The following is a 24,421-nucleotide window of genomic DNA, read 5'->3' as shown; positions in this document are numbered from 1 at the left end:
CAGGCCAGGAGAGCTGAGCTCTGCCAAGCCAGGGACGCCAAGCCAGGGACGCCCTCTAGTGGACAAGAGCCAGGCCAAACCGTGCATCCACCTCTCCTCCCAGTTGGAGAAATAGCTCCTGTAACATAGATATACACATATATACACATATATATACATATATACATAATTTTAAAATATATATATATATTTAATTTGGGAAGTGAAACAGCCAAGGTATGAACTGGTGCCCATATGGAATCCTGACTCTTATATTTTTTAAGGTTTTATTTTATTTTTGTTGTAAAGTTAGATACACAGAGAAGAGGAGAGACAGTGAGGAAGATCTTCCATCCCATGATTCACTCCCCAAGTGGCCAAAGCTGAGCCCATCTGAAACCAGGAGCCAGAGTTTCTTCCGGGTCTCCCGCGTGGGTGCAGGGTCCCAAGGCCTTGGGCCATCTTCAACTGCTTTCCCAGGCCACAAGCAGGGAGCTGGAAATGGGGCCACTGTAATTAGATCCCATATGGGATCCCGGATGTGCAAGGCAAGGACTTTAGCCACTAGGCTACCATGACGGGATGAGCCCTACATTTCCTGGCTAAACTGACTCTGCCACAGGCACCTGTGCCCAGTGTGGGAAAGGATGGAGTCCTGGGTGTGGGTGTGTCCTGGGTGTGGGTATATCCTAGGTATGGGGAGTCCTGGGTGTGGGCGTGCCCTGGGTGTGGGTATATCCTGGGTATGGGGAGTCCTGGGTGTGGCTGTGTCCTGGGTGTCCGGGGTGTCATGGGTGTGGGCGTGCCCTGGGTGTGGGTGTGTCCTGGGTGTGGGTGTGTCCTGGGTGTGGGTGTGTCCTAGGCATGGAGAGTCCTGGGTGTGGGCGTGCCCTGGGTGTGGGTGTGTCCTAGGTATGGGGAGTCCTGGGTGTGGCTGTGTCCTGGGTGTCCTGGGTGTCCTGGGTGTGGGCGTGCCCTGGGTGTGGGTGTGTCCTGGGTGTGGGCATGTCCTGAGTGTGGCTGTGTCCTAGGCATGGAGAGTCCTGGGTGTGGGTGTGTCCTGGAGTGTGGGCGTGTCCTGGTGTGTGGGCGTATCCTAGGTATGGGGAGTCCTGGGTGTGGGCGTGCCCTGGGTGTGGGTATGTCCTAGGTATGGGGAGTCCTGGGTGTGGCTTTGCCTGGGTGTCCTGGGTGTGGCTGTGTCCTGGGTGTCCTGGGTGTCCTGGGTGTGGGCGTGTCCTAGCTATGGGTTTGTCAAGTTTGTGCCACCACCAGCTGGCAGGCACGTGCAGCTCGTGGGTCAGCCCTGGGCTCTGTCCACTTGTGAGAAGAGGAAGATAAGGGCTCTGAGGGGCGGGACATGGCTGTAGCCAAGCAGCAACAGTCCCCAAACAGGACAAGGGACTTTGGCTTCCCAGGGGTCTGTCCCCTCCCTGAACTAGCCCAGAACAGACCTGTAGCTCCCTTAAAACTTCTGCAAAGTCCCTCTCTGTGCCAGGCCCCCCTGCAGCCCCTGCCAACCTGGCCCTCGTGTGCCCCCAGTGCAGCCCAGGGGATTCCTGTAGCACTCCTACTTTCAGACTGCCAAGGCACGGCCACCACGTGACCAGGGCCAGGAGTCTGCCCACCTGCAGCCACCAGGGAGCTCCACCCTCAGAACCTAACATGATGTTGCTCTCATCCCCCAAGAACACCTTAATCAAATTCAGTTTCCACTGTCAGCCCTCTTACAACTTTGCCATTCAAACTCCTGTTTGAATTTGGGGCACAAAGTTCCGACCACAGCAGGGGTGCCCAAGGCGGGAGAGAGCCGTGTTCCTGCGCCTTGGGCTCCCGCCTCGGGTGACAGTCTGAGCAGGCAGTCTGTTGCTGGGCATCTCAAGGGCTGTGCCTGTGGCCTGTGGCCATGTCCACCCACAGCCAGGACAGGGGACGCCGCTGTTCAGGTTCCAGAGCAGGGATCTCTGCTGGAGCCCTTGGTGGGGGCACTCTGTACCTGCTGCCCCGGCCGCCCCCCTCCTGTGCACCCCACAAAGGGGCCGAGGCGCTCTCTGTTGGCAGATGCCACCCCACTTCCGGCCCAGTTCCTCCAGTGGCCCTGACCAAGCTTCCGCCAAGCAGGGCTGGCCCTGTTGCAGGGGTTTGTGGGTTCGGGGCAGGGCTTGGGGTGTCTGGCTGGCTACAGGGAGGCAGCTCTGCAGCAGTCAAGCCTGGAGACGGCCGGGGCTCAGAGCAAGGCCTTGGAGGTGGGCCAAGTCCTGCACCATGGTGGCCGACACTTCACGCCTCCCTTCATGTCCCTGCTGCCGTGCTGTCCGCATTCACTCTGGGCTCTGTGGCTTGGGACGACGCTAGGCCCGAGGCCAGTCCTGCTCCTGTCTCTGGTTTCTCCTCTTGCTTCCCGATGTAAACCTAGCACTCCCCTAAGGCTGGGAATTTGATGGTTGGATTCAGCACCGAACCCTCCCCCCTGCCCCCGCCCCCCGCCCCCAGAAGAAAAGTGATTGGCATACAGAAGGAGCTCAGTAAGCATCCGTTGGATGTGTGTTCAGGTGGTCCATGATGGTGTCACCGAGAGAATCAGAGGTCCTATGACCTTTGACCCCCACTGTGACCCTGCTCTCAGGAGATCTGCCGGGTGGGAATTGGCCAGCTCTTGGCTGTCTCCACCTGGTAGGCAGCTTCCTAGGGGAACTCTTGTTACTTGTTCCTGCCCCAGCCCCTGGTGGGGTTCAGCTCGCTGGAGAACAGCCTAGGGTTTGGTTGGGGCACAGTAATTTTCCAGAATGATCCCAACGGTCTATGCAAACTTCCAGGGACCAGGACGTCACACACCGCATGGCAAGTGGAATTAGTTTCTTTTGGTGCAACAAAATGAAACTCAGGTGTGGTGTATCTTTAACTCCCAGTGTCCACAAACCTTTGTGGCCGCCGGGTCCTTCAGCACGTGCCTGGGCTTGCTGGCCTCGGGCCCTCCGGGAACGCCGTCCGGGATCCGCCGCCGCACACGGTGACCCAGACACAGTCACTGGACGCTTACTTGACTTCTCCGAGCATGCCAGGCCGAGAGCTTTGCTGTTGGCTCCATTTAGCGCCTGTAAACATTTCATTGCGTTTGAAAAGATGTGTGGCTTAGGTTTGCTTCCTTGCCAAGATGTGAGTTTGCATAGTGGGCGCTGAGGCATCTTAGCCAACTGTGAACATAGTTACATAAAGCCACATAAACCTGAAAGCAAAGTCGTAAATCCTCCAGGGGCTGGTGTTGTGGTGTAGCAGGTAAAACCGCTGCCTGTGGTGCTGGCATCCCACTGGGCTCTGGTTCAAGTCCTGCTGCTCCAGTGCCAGTCCTGGTTTTAGAATTCTCGCACAAAAGCAAACTTACCATTCTAGTCTGCTTTCCATCAACTCATTTCTAAAGGATTTATTGGATCTGTGTGGAAGGCAGAGAGGGGTCTTCCATCCATTGATTGATTCCACCAAATGCCCATGGTAGCCAGTGCTGAGCTGGTGAAGCCAGGAGCCTGCAGCCCCATCTGGTTCCCCGTGTAGACAGCAGGTACCCACTTGCTGCTCTCCCAGGCACATCAGCAGGGAGCTGGATCGGAAATGGAGCAGTGGGGGTTTACACAATGCTTTGAGGTGCAGTGCCAGTGGTCACACCTGCTGTGCCGTACAGGCGGTGGCGCATTTCGCAGAACGTGGTGGAGTGCCCCAGGCAGTGGGTTCTGGTGTGCTGTGTAGCGTTCCCCTCAGGGCCATCGGCTGAACTGTGGCCGTGGGACCAGCCATCCTGCTGAGCCGCAGAACTCAGGCCTGACTGGCTGCTCTTGGCAATGTCGGCTTTCCTAATCCCTCCCCCGTCTCCTCCAGGCATCCTGTTCACGATGCTGGTGTTTGGGCCGGCCTGTGGCTTCATCCTGGGCTCATTCTGCACCAAAATCTACGTGGACGCCGTCTTCATCGACACAAGTAAGCAGCCCGGGCATGCGTATACACTGACTCAGCTGCCTGGCTGGGACCAGTCAGCTGGGAACGATTTTAACCCTGCAGGGAGGTCGGGCATGGGGACTTCCGGCCTGAACTCCCTTGAACACTGCTCCAGTCAACACAAGGTGAGAACCCGTGTTGGGAGGTGTGAGGTGTTTGTGGCCCCTCGGGGCCAGCCACACAGAGGGGAGACTGGGTCCTGGGAGCCCTGTGAGGGAGTGCGCCCGCTGTGGCCTCCGCATGTGGCTCCTGCACAGTCAGGGAGGTGGCCACATGCGCTGGCTGGTCGCTGCTGTTCCTGCCAGCCACGCGCACTGCACGCTGCATGTGTGGTGCATGCCAGCTGCTGTGCCGGGCAGCAGGATCTGGGATGCCCAGGGCAGCATCAAGATCCCCTTTCACTCACTCCAGCTTTTAGCAGCCTTGGGGCGGAAGCTGAGCCTGCTTCCAGAGTCCACCTCCTGGTGGTTCCCCCAGGCCTGGAGTGGGTGACAGCCCTGGTCCCAGCGGTGATGTCCCCTTGGTCGGGAGGCAGCCCGAGGCCACTGTCAGGAGAGGACATGGTGTCAGAGACCATCGGGGCCACAACTGCCATGTGAACAGAACACTTGCTGCCCTGCAGGTGAGCAGGAGGAGGGGTTCGGGGCCTGTTCTGTGCAACATGGCTGGGAGCCCCCTCCCCAAGCTGATCTGACAGCACAGTCCGCAGGGACCCCTCTCCATTCGGCATCCCCTCAACAGTGTTACATGCCCTGAGTCACCCAGTATAGTCACATGCTCGCAAAGGTCAGGTCACTCCTCGGCCCACTCCGTTCATCCCACTGATGGAGGTACTTGTAGCTGATGATGTTGCGAATTTCTAAGAGGAGGATGCAGTCATATGCCACCTTGTCTATGCCCTGACCGTGCTGGAGGAGCTCGGGCACTGCCAGCAGCAGAATTTGGGGGACTTGGAAAGCCAGGCCCCCTGACCACTGTGCTGGGTCCGAGCAGCCTGGGGCTGCAGCCCGCAGGAAGGCCACCAAGGAGAGCCAACTTGACCACGTGCCTGCCAGTGCCCAGCTTGTACCCAGGTCACGCCTGCCAAGGCCAGCCTTGAGCCCAGGCTGGTGTCAGGCTCTGAGCCAGAGAGCACCTGTCACTCAGGTATCCCAGGGATGGGAAGGGACATGCCAGAAGCAAGGGGTGTGGCTGCAAGCAGACAGCGGAAAATGGAGCCCAAAGAGGAGTTTATTCGGTGCAAAGAGAATCAAAATCCACGCATACTAGGAGTTTCCAAGATTATATGCAAATGTGCGTATTAAAAAACCTACTGTTTAAAGAAATGTATTTGAAAGGTAGAGACAGATCTCCCGCCCTCGGATGCCCACAGCAGCCAGGCAGGGCTGAGCAGGAAGGGGTGAGCACAGTGCTTCCTGGCCATGCTTGCGTCCATCCCTGCTGGCGGCAGGCGAGTGCTGCCCCTCTGTGCAGGCGGCCTGCAGCCTTCCCCGTGATTGGTGAGGCTTCCGCAAGGAAGGAGGGAACCGCTTCATCCTGTGAGTGGCTCAAGCGCTGAGCCAGCAGAGGGCAGGAGAGCCCTTTCTGTGCCACGGTTTTCCAATTTCTAGAGGTTTCCTTGTTCCTTCTCTAGGCGGGGCTGTACCCAGAGGAGGGGTCTTCCCTGTTGTCCTCACACATCCACAGCAGGGACCCTTGCCATCATTATGACAGTGTGGGGTTCTGCCTTAGCTGGGTGTCGCTGGCCTGGGACTGTGCTGTGTTGCAGGTGCTGGTAGGGGAGCATGGAGGGGCAGCCAGACTGCCATGGCTGAAGAGGCTGCATAGGGGGGAGGGTTCCCTGAAGCCCCTCCCCTGCCCCCAACCTGTGCTGGAAGCATCTGTCCTGCAGGAGAAGGGGTAGGCAAGGAAGAACCCCAGACCTGCTGCTCTGCAGGACTGTCAAAGGTCCTCCATGCCGGGCATGGCGTCTGGGAGCTGGTGAGGTGGGCGTGGCCAGTGGGAGCAGGTGCTGGTACGTGGCTCACACCAGCTGGTGAGGAGCCGGTGTGTGCGGACACCCTGAGAACTCCAGGGAAGCTCCTCAGTGCCCACAGCCGTAAGGGACGCCCAGCCCCGTCTGACCCCAGGCCCCGCTCCGCACACGGCACTTTGCGCCATCACATCTCACCTGTACCAGACGCTGCCCATTCTATGGCTGTGACCTGCCCTGCAGTGGCAGGAGCCTTTACCCCAAGCCCCAAGTCACGGTGGGGCCGGGGGCAGGCAGGGGTAAGTCCCTGCTTCTGCACGCCTCGTCCAGTTCTTCAGGTGCTGTGCCCATGCTGCCTGAACTCTGGGGCATGACTCAGTGACAGTGGTCACCCCCAGGTCCTGGAACCTGAAGGCAGAGACCCTCAGCCTCTTGAAAAGGGACGGGGCTGTCCCCCGGTGGCCCCCGCAGCATGCAGCAGCAGAGTACGGGGTGTGTGCTGTCGTCCTCAGGAGAGGGGGCCTCTTGTGGCCATGACCCCTCCCTTCCTGAGCCACGTCCACTGCCCATGGACTGGGGTCAGATGTGTGGGATGGGGGACTTCTTGTGGCTGGCCCAGGTGCCCATGACACCATGCTGTTGCGGAGATGGGGAGGGGGTGCTTGGAGCCACTGCTGCAGCCTGGCCTGCATGCTGGTCGCCACTGAGGACGCAGGCCAAAACCCTTGCTCAACCCCCACCCGTGGAGCCAGTGGTCAGTCTCAATGTGCCCCTGCTGTCTGGGACAGTGACGTGGAGAGGTGCAGTCCCTCCCAGACAGGCCACAGTGAGGCCCCTGGACTGAGCTCCTGTGTCCCACCCCTCCCGCACAGCCAGCCTGCTCCCTCCCAGCCGTGCTCCGTCCCAACATCCCACACTTGGGCATCCTCACCCAGGGCGCAGGGGTGTTTTCCATGCCTGGAGCAATACTGCCTCACAACAGAGCAGCCCTTCTGCCTGGCACGCCTTGTGGTCTCCTGTGCCTGCTAACCTCTGGCTGCTCTAGGGCCCTCTGTGCAGCCCACAGGCAGAGGGGGCAAGGCCACGGCTCTTGGTGCCTGTCATCAGTTTCTGTTCAGTGCTTGCCAGCAAGTGCCAACCCAGCCCATGAGCCCTGCTGGCATCCCCGGGGAAGTGCATACTCCCAGGCCACAGCCTGTAACAACCACACACGCCCACCTTGTTTGTTTACATGGGTCCATGCACGTGAAAGCGGCACAGGTGGCCGCTCGGACAAGGCGGGTAGCTATCATGCTGATAGCCACTGCAGAGGCTGGCGGGGCAGAGCTGGGAACCACACCACACCCTTTAAGCTTCCTCCCCTCTCTGCAGCGTGCAGCCGCACTGAGGAACCAGGTCCGTGGCAGTCAGGGCTACACCTGCAGGGTGCAGGCTGGTTCTCCAGGGCTCCGAGGCCCACCTCCACCTGCCGGCATAGGCCAAGGGTTAGCCATCACCCAGGGCTCCACAGGACGCCCCCAACACAGAGGCCACTGGCAGAGAGCATGGGCCTGGCGTGGGAACACCCGTGCTCCAGTCCTTGGCATTGACTTGGGCAGGGAAGCTCTTGTCTTCAGCACACCACCTCCACCACCCATCTCATAAAGGGGAAGCCCTGAGCCCCAACCCTGCAGGGCCGTGGGAGGGTCACTCACAGGGCTGCCCTGAGCCCTAACCTTGCAGGGCCGTGGGAGGGTCACTCCCAGGCTGCACTGAGCCCCAACCCTGCAGGACCGTGGGAGGGTCACTCCCCAGGCTGCCCTGAGCCCCAACCCTGCAGGGCTGTGGCAGGGTCACTCCCAGGCTGCACTGAGCCCCAACCCTGCAGGCCCATGGGAGGGTCACTCCCCGGGCTGCCCTGAGCCCTAACCTTGCAGGGCCGTGGGAGGGTCACTCCCCAGGCTGCCCTGAGCCCCAACCCTGCAGGGCCGTGGCAGGGTCACTCCCAGGCTGCACTGAGCCCCAACCCTGCAGGCCCATGGGAGGGTCACTCCCCGGGCTGCCCTGAGCCCTAACCTTGCAGGGCCGTGGGAGGGTCACTCCCAGGCTGCACTGAGCCTCAACCCTGCAGGGCTGTGGGAGGGTCACTCCCCGGGCTGCCCTGAGCCCTAACCTTGCAAAGCTGTGGGAGGGTCACTCCCAGGCTGCACTGAGCCCCAACTCTGCAGGGCCATTGTAGGGTCGCTCTCAGCAGCTGAGTGTGATGCCAGCTGACACAGCCTCCCGACACTGTGCCACCCTGCACCTGGAGGAGTAATCTCTAAGTGGTCATCACTCTCCCCAGAGCTGTCCATGGGTCCTGCAGCCTAGTGGCTTGCCCCCCGTGCCATGGCCTCGGAGGAGCCCCCAATTCTCCACATGTATGCGATCATGGGAGAGGACTACCCAGCTAGACACACAGGGCCTGACCGCACGTAGCTCCACGTGGGAGCTCAGCCCATGCCAGCTGCTGCCCTGGGTCTTGTCATCGGGGGTGGCTGCCCAGATCCCCACCACTGCATCCGGCGTCACCATGACCGCAGGCAGCGTTGTCCATGTGGGTCAGCCAAGATGTGAGTTCAGACCATGGGCCTGCAGTCTCCCAGAAGAGGGGCCCAGCAGCCTGGCTCGGGCCTCCAGCCTGCACTTCCCCTCGGAGCCTGTGAGCCCAGCCTGAGATGGGGAAACTCAGGTCAGCTGCCTGGAGGAGGTGAGCACTCATACACCTCACAAGAGTCTGCCCTTAGGTTTCTGCCCAGCTAAGAGAATCCAGCCCAAACCCAGTGGTCATCTGGCTGCCTGCTGCTTCCGCTCAGCCCCACATGAGCACCGGCTGGATGGGAACGTGCAGGGGGGCTTGTGGTCAGTGTCTAGCTTCAGGGCAGGCGAGGCAGAGCTGGGGGACCGTGGCCAGTCTGGCCCATGCCCACCCAGCCTGGAGCTCCCGCCCTCTGAACTGTGCCCTCTCCCTGCGCAGGCAACCTGGACATCACACCCGACGACCCCCGCTGGATCGGAGCCTGGTGGGGCGGCTTCCTGCTCTGCGGTGCCTTGCTCTTCTTCTCCTCGCTCCTGATGTTTGGCTTCCCGCAGTCGCTGCCCCAACACGTGGACCCCACCCTGGAAAGCGAGCAGGCCATGCTGCCCGAGCGAGAGGATGACAGGCCCAAGCCCAGCAACGGGGTCCTGCGGCACCCGCTGGAGCCGGACAGCAGCGCCTCCTGCTTCCAACAGCTGAGAGGTAAGAGCGGCCAGGGATGGCCAGGGCGGCCTGCAGCTGGGGCCCGGCTGCTGCGCTGCCATGGCTGCTTGGCGTGGCTTGCCTCCACAGCTGGTTGTCCAGGTTGCTAGAGGAAACAGAAGCGGCACATGTGCCGATTATCCACGGCCCGGCAGCGGCCAGCGTGAGCCCTGCCCTGTGATAAACATGCATGTGTGTGGAGCGGAGTATGGCGGGCAGGCAGGCAGGGGGCCGGCCGTGCACAGAGCTCTCTCAGCATCAAGGAGCAGTGGGTGCCTCTGGGCTGGCACCCCCGCCTGACCCAGGTACCCGGCGAAGCCAACCCCAAGTGTGTCTATTGGAGCCCCGCTGCCCTTCCACCCCTTGCACGGCACCAGACAGGGGTGGCCCCGAGAGAGAACTCTCAGCCCACCTTAGTGAGTCACCCTTCTGGGTGCAGTAGAGCTGTTGCTGCTGTTTGTGACAGAGAACCGAGGGAGCTCTTCGTGACAGTGACGTGGGACGAGCAGAGCCGGGGCCCTGTCCGCGTGTGGCATGACTCCTGCAGGGAACCAAGTGTGCCCTGCAGCCTCCAGAGCTGCCCCGGCCCGGCACGGGCTTCCAGCTGCCCACACTGCTGGCGGACAGGAGCAGCTGCTGGGGCAGGTGCCAGGCAGCTGGGGAGTAGGTACGGGGCAGAGCCACCTGCCTCTGCAGGAACCTAGCCCTCAGGCTGGCACTTGGGCTGCCCCCAGTGTGCCCCTAAGACCCTCCTTTACGGGAAGTGAGGTGAAGGAGGGAGCCCCGTCTAACTGGCATGGAGACTCCCAAGGTCCCGCGTAGGGAACCCGACTGCCTTGGGCCTGTTTTGCCTCCTGCACGGGCTGCTTTTTCAGCATGGTGCAGAATCACTCCTCAGTCTGGTTTTGTCCCAAGAAGGAAAATGCTGCCCACAGGAGACTCCTGGCTGTGTCTGTGAGTCCCCAGAGAATCCCAGGAGCACGGGCTGTGTCCAGAAAGAACCTCACATAAGAACCAAAAGTCTTACCCATCCCGGGTGTCACCATGGCCTCCTGTGACGTGCAGTTGTCTAAGGAAGGGCTTGCAGTTCACTCAGTTCTAGAGCGCATTGGTGGTGAGAACTGCTAGTGGTCCCCAAGATTGGCACCCCATGCCTGTGCAAAGTACAAAATGCGGCATGCAGATCCCAGCTGCTCCTTGCTGCCCCCCAATGGTGCAACCGGCTATAGCAGGTGTCCAGTTCCCGGGGCCCAAAAGGACTAAGTTGGACCGGCTTGACCTTGGCCTTTGCAGAGAGCTCCCTGGACCTGGGGGGGGTCGGCACCTCACCCCAGGGAGGGGGGCCTGCTGTGAGACCCACACCAGGCACCCTCCTCTTGTTTCTGAGGGCTCACACTCACAGACTAGGAAGCCAGCACGGCCAGGCCGCCAGCTCCTGCAGTTCTCATCCAGCTGCCTGGCGCTCTGCCGTGGCTCCGGCTGTCTCCGGCGGGCTTCCCATTGTCATGAAGAAGGGCCCCACGGCCCGTGTTGGCGGCCCGTGTTGGAGGCCCGTGTTGGCGGCCCGTGTTGGAGGCCCGTGTTGGAGGCCCGTCGTCTTGCCCCAAGGGAAGGGTACTTTGTAAGTTCTTTTTTTTTTTTTTTTTTTTTTGGAAAGTCAGATATACAGAGAGGAGAGACAGAGAGGAAGATCTTCTGTCCAAAGATTCACTCCCCAAGTGGCTGCAATAGCCAGGGCTAGGCAGATCTGAAGCCAGGAGCCAGGAGCCTCTTCCAGGTCTCCCACACAGGTGCAGGGTGCCAAGGCTCTGGGCCATCCTCCACTGCTTTCCCAGGCCACAAACAGGGAGCTGGATGGGAAGCGGGACTGCTGGGACATGAACCGGCACCCATATGGGATCCTGGCATGTGCAAGGCGAGGATTTCAGCTGCTAGGCCCTTGTCTGGCAGCATTATTAAGGCTCCCACATTTCCTGTTAATTGATTCTGATTAGCGGGCCATCTATGGCCTCAACTCTGGGCCAAGTGGGGGAGGCTGTGTGAGGCACCCTCCCCTGGCTGGCCTCGGCACTGTGGGTTCTCCTGCACTTGGTTCTGGCCCCGTCCAGGCCTCTGCACTCCTCCACACTCCTCCTGCCCATGGTTACTGTCGCGGCTGGGACAGGACAGATTCTGCCTGCTCACCCCTGTGCTGCCAGCTCGGCTCTCACTGGGCTGGCATAAAAGATAAAACAATGCTGGCCTCCCATCCAGGCATTGGTTCCTGTCCCAGCTGCTCCGCTCTGACCACTTCTGCTTGAGCCCCTGCTAATGGGCCTGGGGATCCCCGGGCCTCGGGGAGACCATGAAGGAAGTCCTGGCTCCTGGCTTCAGCCTGGCCCTGCCCCACCGTTGCAGCTACTTGGGAGTGAACCAACAGAGGGAAGATCTCTGTCTCGCCTTTCCAATACACAGCAGACCTTTTAAAGGCATGTTAAAGCACCCGATGTAGTCTGGCCTGTTTCAGGGAGATTCCAGTGTCTGTTGTAAAGCTACCGTTTCTCACAATTCCCGGTGACCTGCGGCGACAGGTTCGATGTCTCCTGGCGCCGTTTCCCGAGCTGGGTCAGGAGGGACCCCAGGGAACAGCCCGTGGTGGGGGCCCTGAAGTGGTAGCCTTGACACTTGCTTCCCCCCACAGTGATCCCCAGGGTGACCAAGCACCTGCTTGCCAACCCCGTGTTCACCTGTGTCACCCTGGCCGCCTGCATGGAGATCGCGGTGGTGGCCGGCTTCGCTGCCTTCCTGGGCAAGTACCTGGAGCAGCAGTTCAACCTCACCACCTCCTCTGCCAACCAGCTGCTGGGTGAGTGCGCCCGCTGCCTTCCTGGGGAGGAATCAAGCCAAGGGACTCGCACAGGAGCCTAGGCCCACAGTGGTGTGATCCCGTGCAAGGTTGGCTGGTCCTGGGAGGTTACCAGGAGTGCTGTGCAGGGTCCTGGACACCGTGTGCAAGCACAGGAAGTGGGAGGAACTGTGAGGCTGGAGAATCAGGAAGAAAGTGTGGTAAGAGGCCAGTCCAAGGGGTCTTCCGAGGGTCGTAGCCCTTGGTGTAAACGCCCAGGTTCGCCAATACAGGCGGCCTCAGATCATTGATGGAGTTGGTGAGCCAAGGGGTGAGAGGCCAGTCCAAGGGGTCTTCCGAGGGTCGTAGCCCTTGGTGTAAACGCCCAGGTTCGCAAATACAGGCGGCCTCAGATCATTGATGGAGTTGGTGAGCCAAGGGGTGAGAGGATTTGACGGCACAGACAGGGTGGGGGGTAGAGGTGATATCAGATGGGGCGCAGGGGTGGAGGTGACGTCAGAGACAGGGCGCAGGGGGTAGAGGTGACGTCAGACGGAGCGCTTGGGGCAGAGGTGACAGCAGGGACAGGACGCAGGGGGTAGAGGTGACGACAGAGACGGGGCGCAGGGGTGGCGGTGATGTCAGAGACGGGGCGCAGGGGGCAGAGGTGATGTCAGAGACAGAGCACTTGGGAGCCTCCTCCAGGGGCATGTGCAGGTCGGGACGGGGTGAGTCCGCAGTGCTCACGGGCACAGCCCAGACTCCAGGCCTTGGGTGTCATGCTCAGTGGAGTTAGGCTCAGACCGTTGCCAAGGCAATAAAGACGCCCTCATCTTTTCCTTCCAAGCCTGAGCCAGCACCTCTGCTGGCCGTGCTGAGAGCCGGCCCAGCCCGTCGGGACTGCCTTGGCAAGGGTGGTGAGGAGGGAGCTCCTGGAAGCCAGGGAAGGAGGGGTAGACCTGGAGGCCCACTCTTGTGCCCTGTGCCCCAGAGGGAACCGAGCCTGGACATGGGGGTGCGTGACCCCCGCAGATGACAGATTTTAACTGCGTGTTAAGGGTGATGTGCTGTTTTCTCACTGAGTGAGTGTCCCCGGCTGTATCTGCTTGGGCTAACGTGGGAGTTAATTTACATTCCCTGAGCACAGCTGAGCTGGTGGGTGTAGTCCATCATGGCTGCGTGGTGGCAGGGAGGGGCAGCCTAAACAGGAAACTGGCTGTGGGTAAGCCACATGGGGAGGGGTAACACACCGTGACCTAAAGTCACACTGAGGATGAGATGAGTCAGCTGAGAACGGGGGTGAGCAAGGGACCCCTGGGATCCTGGGGCCTCCTGAGAGCCGGTGGGTCTCTGAGAACCAACATGGCAGCTTTGGGGTCCTGCAGGCCACAGTGTCCCTGATGCGCCTGCTCCTCCCGGCTCATGATCCCACCCCTCACCTGTGCCTGCTTCCTTCCAGGCATGACAGCCATCCCGTGCGCCTGTCTGGGCATCTTCCTCGGGGGACTGCTGGTGAAGAAACTCAGCCTGTCGGCCCTGGGGGCCATCCGCATGGCCATGCTGGTCAACCTGGTGTCCACGGCCTGCTACGTGTCCTTCCTCTTCCTGGGCTGCGACACGGGCCCCGTGGCCGGAGTCACCGTTCCCTATGGAAACAAGTGAGTACTGGGGCCGGGGTGGGGCAAGGCACTCCGCGGGCTTCTCTCCCCACTGGCCGCGCCCTGAGAGCCACGTCCCCAGGGACCCCGAGCCGGGTGATGGGATGGAGCTGCGTGTCAGGGAGAGCCTGTGGCTAGAGGCGGCTGCCTCAGCAGCCAAGACAGCACCACAAGAGACACAGCCATTGTCATCACTACAGCGACAGCAGCATGTAGAAACAGATTTCATTACCGACTCTGAACAGGGCGACAGCTTGGTGAGGCCCTCAACTCCCAGAGGCTGCAGGGTCCTGGCCCTCAGTGTCCCAGGTCCCCTGCGGATGCCCGAGTCCACCCTACTGGGCCAGGGCCTGCCTTCACGGCCCGCGCGCCTTACATCCTGACTTAGCCAAAAAGCAGAGCCCAGGCACCCACCATGCAGGGGTCTGTCCAGCAGCCATGGCTGGGTCCTTTTCTGAACAGGACTCTAGCCTGCCACTGGCCATGACTAGACTCATCTTCCAGGCAGGCCACCCAGCCTGTACCTGCAGTTAAACCAGGAAATGTGAGAAGGGGGGTCTCTGTGCTCACCCCAGCCATAGGGGCAAGCAGGCAGATGGTGCTGAAGCAATCAAGGAGCCTGGCATGACCCAGAAACCACGTGCCCCTCCACACTTTGCCGACAGCAGTCCCCCTTCCCTGGTGTGGGTGTGGCGGTGGCCCCTGTGGTCGGGAAGAGCACTGCCACTGGGGACAGGGGACAGGGCTGGGACTCAGGCGAGCTGTCGCTGCGGAAGGAGGGAGTGTGTCACCCTGGCCCCGCCGCACACATCTCCACACTGCAGCTGTTCAAGTGACAGAACTGGCCAGGCCTGCTGGGTGTCCCTGTCCATGGACCCCCGAGATGGATGGGAACAACACCATCCCACAGTGAACAGCCCGTGGCCTGGAGCACTGGGCTCTCTGAGCCAGAGTCGGGGCTAAACACAGCAGACGACAGAGGCGACACAGCAGTGGCTGTCGCCGTCCGCCCTGGCTGCGGCCAAGTCTGGGGCACTGCGGCCTCCAATGCCAGGAGCCCGGAGGCAGGCCAGCTCCAGGCTGTGGGAGCTTAGGGTTCAGGTTCATGTGTGGGGGACCAGGAATGGGGCTGAGCTGAGCCTGCAGTGTCCAAGAGCAGCAACTTAGCAGGGATGGTGCCCGGCTGAGCCTGAGTGCCCGTTGGGTGGGGATGGTGCCCGGCTGAGCCTGAGTGCCCGTTGGGTGGGGATGGCGCCTGGCTGAGCCCAAGTGCTCGCTGGGTGGGGATAGTGCTTGGCTGAGCTCGAGTGCCTGTTAGCAGGGATGGCGCCCAACTGAGCCCGAGTGCCCGTTAGCAGGGATGGTGCCTGGCTGAGCCCGAGTCCCCGTTAGTGGGGATGGTGCCTGGCTGAGCCCAAGTGCCTGATGGGTGGGGATGAAAGGGCTTCCCCCGCCTCCTTGCTCTGTAGAAGGAGCTGGATCTGCCCCCGATACCTGCTCAGCTTCTTCCCATGTGCAGGGCCCAGCCCACAGCTCTCAGCAGGGTCCCCTGGCTGGTCCCAGTGGGCCACGCAGGGCAAAGACAGGAGTGGGAGACAGAGCTGGCTGCGCTGGGGCACAGGCTGGCTGGGCATGGCCTGTCTCATGGTTCCACACTTCCTCTCCCAGCTCAGTGCCCGGTGCCACCCTGGACCCCTACTCCACCTGCAATCGCAACTGTGAGTGCCAGACGGACTCCTTCACACCCGTGTGCGGGGCCGATGGTGTCACCTACCTGTCTGCGTGCTTTGCCGGCTGCACCAGCACGGTGAGGAGCTGGGGCGGGGCGGGCTCAGGCAGCTGTGGGTGGCCATGGCCGTGCCGGTGCTGCAGCTTTGTACTGGCCTGTCCGTGGGGCTGGGGCCCCTGTTCTGGAAGGTGCTGCCCCAGAGTGACTCCCCGGCCCTGGAAATGCAGAGAAGGGCTGCAAAGGCCATTGTCGGGGGGGGTCTCTGGCCAGGTCTGCCCCTGGCCCTGACAGCCGCCTCCCTCACCAGGATCCGGCCCCCATGCACCCCATGTTTTCCTGCTGAGCCTTGGTTTGGACCTCTGCCTTGTGTGTCCCCTACACAGAAGCCTGAGGCTGAAGGCCGTCCACGCAGTGTGGGGACCCCACCAGCCGCCATGCACACGCTCCCTGCCCCCGAGGAAGGCCCGTCTCCTCTGGCTCCTGCACTGTGGAGGATTGGCTGCCCTGTCCCCAGGCAGATGGCCTGGGCACAGCCTGGTCCTCATGTGCTACCCTCTCGTGGTCTTTGGCAGTCAGCTTTTGCCATGGCCCCTGACCTTGGCCCATCTTCTGGTCAGAAGACCCCTGCTCAGTCACAGAGCCCCTAGAGGCCCCTCCCTCCTCCTTCCTGGCTCGCTGCCAGTCTCCTGGGTGGGCTGCTTAGCAAGAAGCATACGGCGTCCACTGTGGTCTTGGGGCCCCTTCTCCTGGCTTGCCACCCCATGGGTGCCCTGAGAGTGGCCATGTGCCTGCGGACGGCAAGGAAGCTGGAGGCGGAGTGGCTGCTGACCCGGAGCGGAGGGAGGTGGGCGCTGCGTCCTCTGACCCCCGTCCTGTGCTGCTGGGAGTAGCAGCGTCTCCACTGAGTCATTCATGTCTCTCCTCAAGGTTCCGCTGCCCCATCCCTTGTACATGGAGCCTCCTGGCTGGTGGGTCCCGTTCTCCTGAGAAAATGAGTCACCATGTGCGGTGGGAGGGGTGTGATTGTGAAATTAGACAAGGGTGTCTGTGTGCGAGTGGAAGTGGGTGTGCAAAGAGGATGGGGTTTCTCACAAGGCTCCATGTTTACGTTCCAACACCCACAAAGGTCTGTCCTGGGGTCGCAGTGTCCAGAGACTGCTCCTGTGGGCAGGAACTGGCCGAGCCGAGACGCATCTGAATGACCGCGTCTCCCCTGACCCTGCCTCACGGGCAGGAGGCATCCCAAATCAGAGCCGGCCCTGACCGAGGTGCTCCGCTGCAGCGGCCAAGCCATGCAGGCAGCTGCAGGGCCCCAGGCTCCTCCGCGTGCCCCCAGCCGCTCCCTGAACCTGCCTTGGTTCACGTGACGGACGGGCGCCTCATGCCGTCTGTGCAGCTCCGTGGCAGCAGTGACGCGGCCAGGCTGAGCGGCCAGGCCCAGCACCAGGCGGGGGTGTTCCTCCACACAGGCAGATCTGTGGGTGCCCCACTGCCCGAGAGTGGGTGAGGGATTGGCAGATGCCTATCCTAGACAGCAGCCCTGGTGCCAGCCCAGCCTGCAAGGCAGCCGTGAACAGGGCACTGACGGCCACAGCAAGCCTTGTGGTGAGCCCGCTGGGAGCCAGCTGGCATGGGCCTGCTTCCACCTCTGCCGCGGAACTGCGAGAAGATGCCACACGATGGATTGTGTTCCTGCTGCCCCCTTGCCTACCCAGCCCCCCAGCCTCCTGTCCCATGTCCCCAGGATTCTCCTTGCTGCCCCCCATGTCCCTCACTGAGCCCCCAGTGTCACCCCCTCCACGTTGCATGGCCTCAGGCAGACAGGGGAGACACATGCCTTGCCTGGGTGCCACCGTGGGAAGGAGTGGGTGTGGGCGGGCTTCCCCAGCCAAGCCCATGGCCTACTCCGCACTTTCCCCACCCTGCCTTTGCTTGTCACCTGGGCACCCATGCCCTCACAGTCTGCACACACCAGGAACACTGACCTACCACCACCTGGCCCCGCCTCCCTCCTCCCCTTCCCTTGGGTGGGGCTCCCGGAATGATGCCCCTCTTCCTTTGCCCCCATCCAAACCCACGAGGCCTTTCCTGCCCAGTGCCCTCCCGTGTCCTGCCTGTGCCTGTTGTACCTGCTCCACGCTGACCCAGGCATCAGCTCGCTTAAGGTCCTTCCTCCCCAGGGTGGGCATGGCCAGCCTCTGGCAGGCATCTGGTGCAGCCGGGGGAACTGCACTGAGAGCCCATCCTGTGACCCCGCTCTGACCCTGCCGACACTGCCGAGGTCCCTGGGTCCCTGGGTGGTGGGGGACCTCAGCATCACCTGGGGGTCAGAATCAGGAGCCAGGTTCTAACAGATCAACATCTGAGTTACTGCCCTCGACCCGCTCTCGGCCGCCCACTGTTTTTTGCCCTTTGTCCTTGAGTGGTTCTGCCCCTCCCCCTACCTGCCCACTGCTAATCCCACAGCATCTTACCAGGCTGTCAGCATCCAACAGGCTGTCAGGGTCACGAAGGTGTCAGGCCCAGCAACTCCAGGCCTAGCTGGAGACAGCCCTTTTGTCTCATGCTGTCCCAGGTGGATCCGTTGAGAAGGGGTTCTCCAAGTGTTCTGTGGGAAGGCAGTGGCTGCCTCCATCGTCTGCGTAGGAGGTGGAGTCCAATGGACCACGGGAGCTCAGGACCCAGAGAAGGCCCAGGCAGCACAGCTCCTCTGGGGCTGACCCTCATGCCTCCAGCCAGCTGCATGCCTCATCCTTGTTGTGGCCTGGAGCCTCAGTTCCCCATCAGAGCTACCCCAAGGGCCCGGCCCCCTTAACCCGGAGCACATAGGGTCCCCAGGCCCACATCTTCCTCCTTGTGCTGCCACAGTGGTCAGAGAAAGCCAGCAGGGCTGACCTGGACCAGGCTGGGACAAGATCTAGAATGTTCCTTCACTTAGCAAAGCCTTCATCCTGTGTACACTGGCCTGTCTTGGGTGGCAGGGCCTGTGGTAGGTGTGCTGTGGCCGTCTCTGGGTTCACTAGTGGTGAATCAGGGGGAAGACTAGTGGTAGGCTGCAGTGGGCAAGGTTGGCGGGATAGTTCCCCTCTTGGGAGGTGGAGGAGCAAGGGATTGGATCACAGATGGACGAGCAGACATCCTACATCTCGGCTCTGTGCTGGGCAAAGGGTGCACCCAACCTGGGCTGGGTCCACCTGTTCTTCGTGCTTCTGCCTGGGGTGGGTTGGCCAGGACAGCCAGGACAGCCAGGACATACTGAGACGCCGTAACAGGGACAGCGGGACGGGGCATGGGGTAAGTGTTCAGGACTAGGGTGCCACCCCACACACGTCTCCTCCATGCCCGCCCCATGGGACACAGCTATGTAGACAGCCCATCCAGTGGGCCCTGCCAAGGCCTTCTGTGCCCTTGGAGCCCTCTGGGAGACAAGAATCCATGCACAGACCCCAGTGTCCCCTGGGAAAAAGGAAGCTGGGCAGACGGAGAGGGCTGCTGGCCTCTAGGGGCCGGGCCTGAGCTGGGCTTGCTCCTGGGTCACTCCTAGCCCACACGCTCCCTGGAGGGCAGCTACTGGTGTCACTGGTTGCTGTCCCTGTGGTGCTGCCCGGGAAGGGGCGGGGCAAGTCCAGGCAGCACGGAGGGCCCCGGCTCCCCGTCTGCCCTCTGTCCGCCCCATCTTGCGCGCCAGCACTCAGCTGGGCTCCCCATAACCATGCCCCGCACCCCCTCCCAAGGCCACCCCATGTCCATCGCCTGGTTTTCCTTCTCGTGTGTGTCAGTACAGTTACCGCTGTATCACAGAGAAGACAATTGGCAGGTAGCCATGATTTGTTTTCTGGGTAATTTGGCAATGTTTTATGGCACAGTGGACATGCAGTGCCCTCCCTAAGTGGGAGGGCTCCAGCCAGGGGAGGAGCTGTGGTCACTGCCTGCCTGCCCACTGGTACTTCTTGGCCTCTTCTATCCAGACCTAACTCAGGGGATGCCACGGGGCACGCATGCTCTGTGATGGACGGCAGGTCTGCAAGGGGCACCGGCCTCATTAATGGGCCGCTCGTTCCCCTTGCAGAACCTCACGGGCTGTGCCTGCCTCACCACCGTCCCCCTGGAGAATGCCACCGTGGTGCCCGGCAAGTGCCCCAGCCCCGGCTGCCAGGAGGCCTTCCTCACCTTCCTGTGTGTGATGTGCGTGTGCAGCATGATCGGAGCCATGGCCCAGACGCCCTCCGTCATCATCCTCATCAGGTGAGTGACTTCCCAGGAATCAGACCTGCAGACCCCGTGTGTACATCACAGGTCGGCGTGGGCAGGGACTGCACTCAGAGGACCTGCCATGGGAGTCGCAACATGGGGGAGAGGGCACGAGGGCGAGAGGGACCTGCAGAGGCCATGGCAGAGGGCGGCACTGCAGTCCCACACCCCATGTCCTGCTCCCACCCTGCTCCCACGAGCCTTGCCACCCTGGCTCCGCCTTTCCCCTGCTTGTCTCTGAGCCCCTCCCTGGAGGGATGCCACTCGTCCTGCTAGCCCCCAACATCCTGCATGTGCCACCACCAGACACGTGGAGTCATGCCCACGGGGCACTCGGGCAAGCCACCCCTAATCCCAGGTTGCCCCAAGTCTGGGAAACCTGTGCCCACAGGTGCTCTGTCAAAGGGCAGTCTGAGGTGGCGTGGCCTTTGCAGAGGGTTGTCACTCTGGGTTAGGACCCCACAGGGTTAGTGACCGTGTGCACCCAGCAGCGGTGTCAGCAGGAGGTAGCACTATGCCTGGGGCGGATGCAGGTGTCTGTACCTGCCAGCTCCATCGCGGCTGTGTCAGCTCCAGCTGCTCTCCGCACCCCTCCACATGGTCCCCCACATGGTCCCCCACATTTCCCGCTGCCTCTGCTAAGCAGCTCTCTGTTCCCTGGAAGGTTATCCGTGGGGCCTTGGACCATGTAGGTGCACTAAGGGTATGAGAACAAAGAACATCCCAGCAGCGCATGCCTGGTGCTTGCAAGGCAGTAGCCCACCTTCCAAACCCACCCACATGCTCTGGTGGCAGACGCAGCATGGCCGGAACATCTGGGACCCTGGAATGCAGCAGCCCTGCCCTACTGCCGATCCCACCACGCATCTCGGCAACACACATCTGCCAGAGAAGCCATGCCTGTACCGGTGGTCACTGCAGGCTACGAGAGCAGCGAACCTGAGCTGCTGGTGCGGGTGAAGTTCTAGTAGCATGGCTCGACAGCAACAAGTCACCCTAGGGGTGTGGGAAGTGTGTGTGCCCTGAGCCAGCGAGGTTAGAGTGGATGGCAGGCAACGATACATAACCCGCCCTGCATAAACCCAGCACACCTCAGCCATAGCCTGGGCTAGGTGCCTACAAGTAGTTTATTTTCATTAAGTACTGTTAAATTCACGTGCAAAAGGCACCATGAAACAGGAAAAAGTCCCTTACTCCATGAGCTGGGCCAAGTCCATTTTTCTCACCTCACAGCTCCCCAGCAGATCCCAGCTTCGGGTTCTGAGTCCCGGTACCAGGGGGCACCAGCACACAGGGTCTGTTGAGGTCTCTGGCTTCCCAGCTCAGCGGGATGAGCAGCTTTTGGAGCTTTTCACCACTAAAGAACCCAGGCTCAGCGACCCAGACTGGGCTGGGATGAGCCACACTCCGGCTATGATCTGGGTGGGGTGCACGCTGCAAGTGGCTCAGCTTCCCCAGCCAGGCCAGAGCTGCGCTGCGGCTATGATCTGGGTGGGGTGCACGCTGCAGGTGGCTCAGCTTCCCCAGCCAGGCCAGAGCTGCACTCTGAGCTGTGTCGGGGGCACGTGCTCATGCCTCATGATGAGCCTCTTGGGCTTCCCTTCACCAACATTCACTCACTCCAGGCACAAAGCCCACTGGCCTTTACCCTGTCCCAATACATGGGTAGAAGCAGCTACAGGGCAGTGCCCAGAGTGACTTGAGAGGAGGCGGAAGCTGCCAGTGTCAGGCTCTTGGAAGCATCTCCCTCCCCAAGGCAGGACGTAGAGGCCGTGGGGAAGGATCCGCTGGGCCAGGTGCTCACATCTTGCCCTGAGCTGTCAGCCATTTTCACATTGAGCTCCCTGCTAGTGCATGACTGGAGAGGGGCAGACCATTCTTGTGGGAACAGGATATGCTAAAATATAAGCACTCTCTGAGGGGGTGGCTATTCCAGCTCATTCTGCCAGCTGGTGGATCGGCAAGAATGTTGCTTCATGGTATCTGGAAAGTTGGCACTTTTCAAGGCATGTGCACAGCCGATACCTTGGGAGCTGAGGTCAGATTTGAGGAGTTCTGGAGTTGATCGTGGTCTCTGTTGGGACCACTACTCCAGCCCCCTGCAGTGAGCTGTGATGCCGCCCTGGGGCCGGACTGTATCACGTACAGTGGAGGACTACCGTGATGCCGCCCTGGGGCCGGACTGTATCACGCACAGTGGAGGACGACTGTGGCCTTTGTTCCCAAGCAGCTCAGGAGTGGAGCCAAGGCCATGGAACCGGGGCTGTCACCAGACACTGCCAGCTGTGGCTCAGTTCGGCAGACTGGGCAGGCCCGCGGCAGGCGTTCAGACTCCATGTCTGCTAAAGGCCACTTCCTGTTTGGGGACGGCACCCTCTCCTGCATTCTGTGGTGGCTCCCAGGAGCCTCACCTCAGAGTTCCAGCAAGTGGCCCAGTCACCTGCCTGGGGCAGGGGGTTCAGGCTCCCAGGAGCCTCACCTCAGAGTTCCAGCAAGTGGCCCAGTCACCTGCCTGGGGCAGGGGGTTCAGGCTCCCAGGAGCCTCACCTCAGAGCTCTAGCAAGTGGCCCAGTCACCTGCCCGGGGCAGGGGGTTCAGGGCTCCCAGGAGCCTCACCTCAGAGCTCCAGCATGTGGCCCAGTCACCTGCCTGGGGCAGGGGGTTCAGGGCTCCCAGGAGCCTCACCTCAAAGTTCCAGCAAGTGGCCCAGTCACCTGCCCGGGGCAGGGGGTTCAGGCTCCCAGGAGCCTCGCCTCAGAGCTCCAGCATGTTGCCCAGTCACCTGCCTGGGGCAGGGGGTTCAGGGTGTAGAGTTGGTGTCTGCCTGCATCCTCCTGGCTGCTGTAACAGGAAGTCAGGTGCTCCCAGAGCTCCGACCAGGAGGCAGGGCGCTGGGGAGATGCCCTCTTCCAGGTGCGTCCTGGAGGAACACGCTGGCAGGGGACATGCTGTGTGCTGGCCTCCTGAGGGCGAGGACTCTGATGTCAGTGGGTGACTGTCTGAGTGCTGCACAGTGTGGGTGTTCCCATGCTCCCACCCCACCGCATGGGCTCCGAGTCCCGACAGAGGGTCAGTGCATGTCACTGGGGCTCCTCCTCCCTCCAGCACCCAGCACAGGGTGAGGTTAGCACTGGAGACGCCCAAACACTCGGGCCTCCACTTTACCCTGTAGGGGCTCAGGTGCTGGGGAGAACTTGGGGGGCGAGAACTTGGGAGTCAGGTGGCCACCAGCTGCAGGATCAGAGACGTCTCCAAGGAGATGACATGGGGGCCACGTGAACCCGTGGTCTGGAATCAGTGGCTGTTTCTGGGGCCCTCTCTTACTGGCACCCTTAGGGCTTGGGAGGTAATGTTAGCCCTGATGGTGAAGGCTGCTTCCCACCTTGAAGGGCTCTGAACCCTGATGGAGGCGGATGGCTTCCTGCCTGGTCCGAGGCAGTGGGGAGGCCAATGGGACTGGCGAGCTTACACAAAACCCCACACCAGCAGAGGCGTCCATGGGGCTGGCTCATGCGTGCAGGAGAGCGAGTGTCCTGGTAGAGGGGCAGGGGCGAGCCTGTGCTCTGAGTACTGTCGTGTCCCCGGCTGCCCAAGGTGGCAGGCCACATCCCCAGCACTGGTCAGTCCCCACATTCAGCCGGAGTCACAGCTGCACGCTTAGATGCTGGGCAGAGTCAATGACAGAGAACACCTGACTGCGGGCTGTCAGGGACGGGCCAGGGGACGGCCAGGGGACTGTCGCGCAGGTCAACTCCATGGCGACCCTGTCCCTCTCTCTCCATGCAGGACTGTCAGCCCCGAGCTCAAGTCGTACGCGTTGGGTGTGCTCTTCCTGCTGCTGCGCCTGCTGGGTATGTATCTCGCAGTCCCCCTCAGCCGTGGGGCCACGCTTCCTGCCACAGGAGGGACCACTTTGCCCAGCACGCCAACCCTGTCCTGGGTCTCCGACCACGGGGCTGTTCCATGAGCCTAAAGCTGTTGCAGAGTGCAGGCATTTGAGCCAGGCATGCTGCGTATAGGACCAAATGTCGTTTCTGGCCTATGTGCCATGGGCAGAGCCCACTGCGGTGAGCGGCAGCTGGGGGAAGTCCACATTAAGGGGCCGCTGGCCCAGGGAGCACACTCCACAGCACAAGTGCAGTGGCCTCAGAGCTCTCCCAGAGTCTGGGTTCCTTGGGTTGCCACGATGGGGCTTGTATTCCAAAGTTGGAATGGGGGCAGGTGTGAAACCCTACAGCTCTCACTTCTAATAAGGCACAGAGGTGGGCACGGCTGTGTTTTACCCAGAGCCTTGTGTGGCAGCTGGGTGAAGCTGGGAAGACCACCCAGGCCAGTCAGCTCAAGGGTGGCCATCATCACCCGTTCAGTGACAGCCAGTCGCAGGCAGGGAACGACCATGGCCTGCAGGCCAGGATGGCTGCTGGTGGTTCCCAAAACCATGCAAGACTGAAAAGGCAGTGAGTGCCCAGGTCAGCAGCAGGTGAGACCGAGAGACCGTGCGATGTTCAGGCTGTCACCTGCGGCTTTCCCAGCGGCACTGGCCGGGTGATCCCTGAGCAGACAGCAGCTCTGCAGCCGGCCCCGTGCCTACCTGCAGAGCAGACTGGCTGGGCACACACTTCGGGAGAAAGCACCCAGTGTGATTGCTCCTGGTCAGCCGCGGCCTAGCCTGCTAACTGCTGTCCATTGCGGGTCACGGATTGGAGCTTGAGCACCCTGTTCCGTGAAGATGTGACTGCTTTGTCCTCCAACACGGAGCAGC

General features: G+C 61.5%; 1 protein-coding gene across 2 annotated transcripts in view; it reads left to right on the top strand.

Annotated features, from left to right (window-relative positions):
• The window catches only part of SLCO3A1 (solute carrier organic anion transporter family member 3A1), a 115,131-nt gene that overhangs the window by 80,702 nt on the left and 10,008 nt on the right, over nucleotides 1-24,421 (top strand). For both annotated transcript variants that reach the window (XM_058666601.1, XM_058666600.1), the window contains exons 3-9: nucleotides 3,850-3,948; nucleotides 8,934-9,197; nucleotides 11,878-12,042; nucleotides 13,481-13,679; nucleotides 15,348-15,486; nucleotides 19,478-19,653; nucleotides 23,446-23,510. In XM_058666601.1, the coding sequence (XP_058522584.1) occupies nucleotides 3,850-3,948; nucleotides 8,934-9,197; nucleotides 11,878-12,042; nucleotides 13,481-13,679; nucleotides 15,348-15,486; nucleotides 19,478-19,653; nucleotides 23,446-23,510 (1,107 nt within the window). The remainder of the gene's footprint in view (nucleotides 1-3,849; nucleotides 3,949-8,933; nucleotides 9,198-11,877; nucleotides 12,043-13,480; nucleotides 13,680-15,347; nucleotides 15,487-19,477; nucleotides 19,654-23,445; nucleotides 23,511-24,421) is intronic.

The sequence above is a fragment of the Ochotona princeps genome, chromosome 6, assembly GCF_030435755.1.
Source record: "Ochotona princeps isolate mOchPri1 chromosome 6, mOchPri1.hap1, whole genome shotgun sequence".
Classification (NCBI taxonomy): domain Eukaryota; kingdom Metazoa; phylum Chordata; class Mammalia; order Lagomorpha; family Ochotonidae; genus Ochotona; species Ochotona princeps.
Note: the sequence above shows the minus strand (reverse complement) of the source record. Positions and strands in the feature narration are given on the sequence as shown.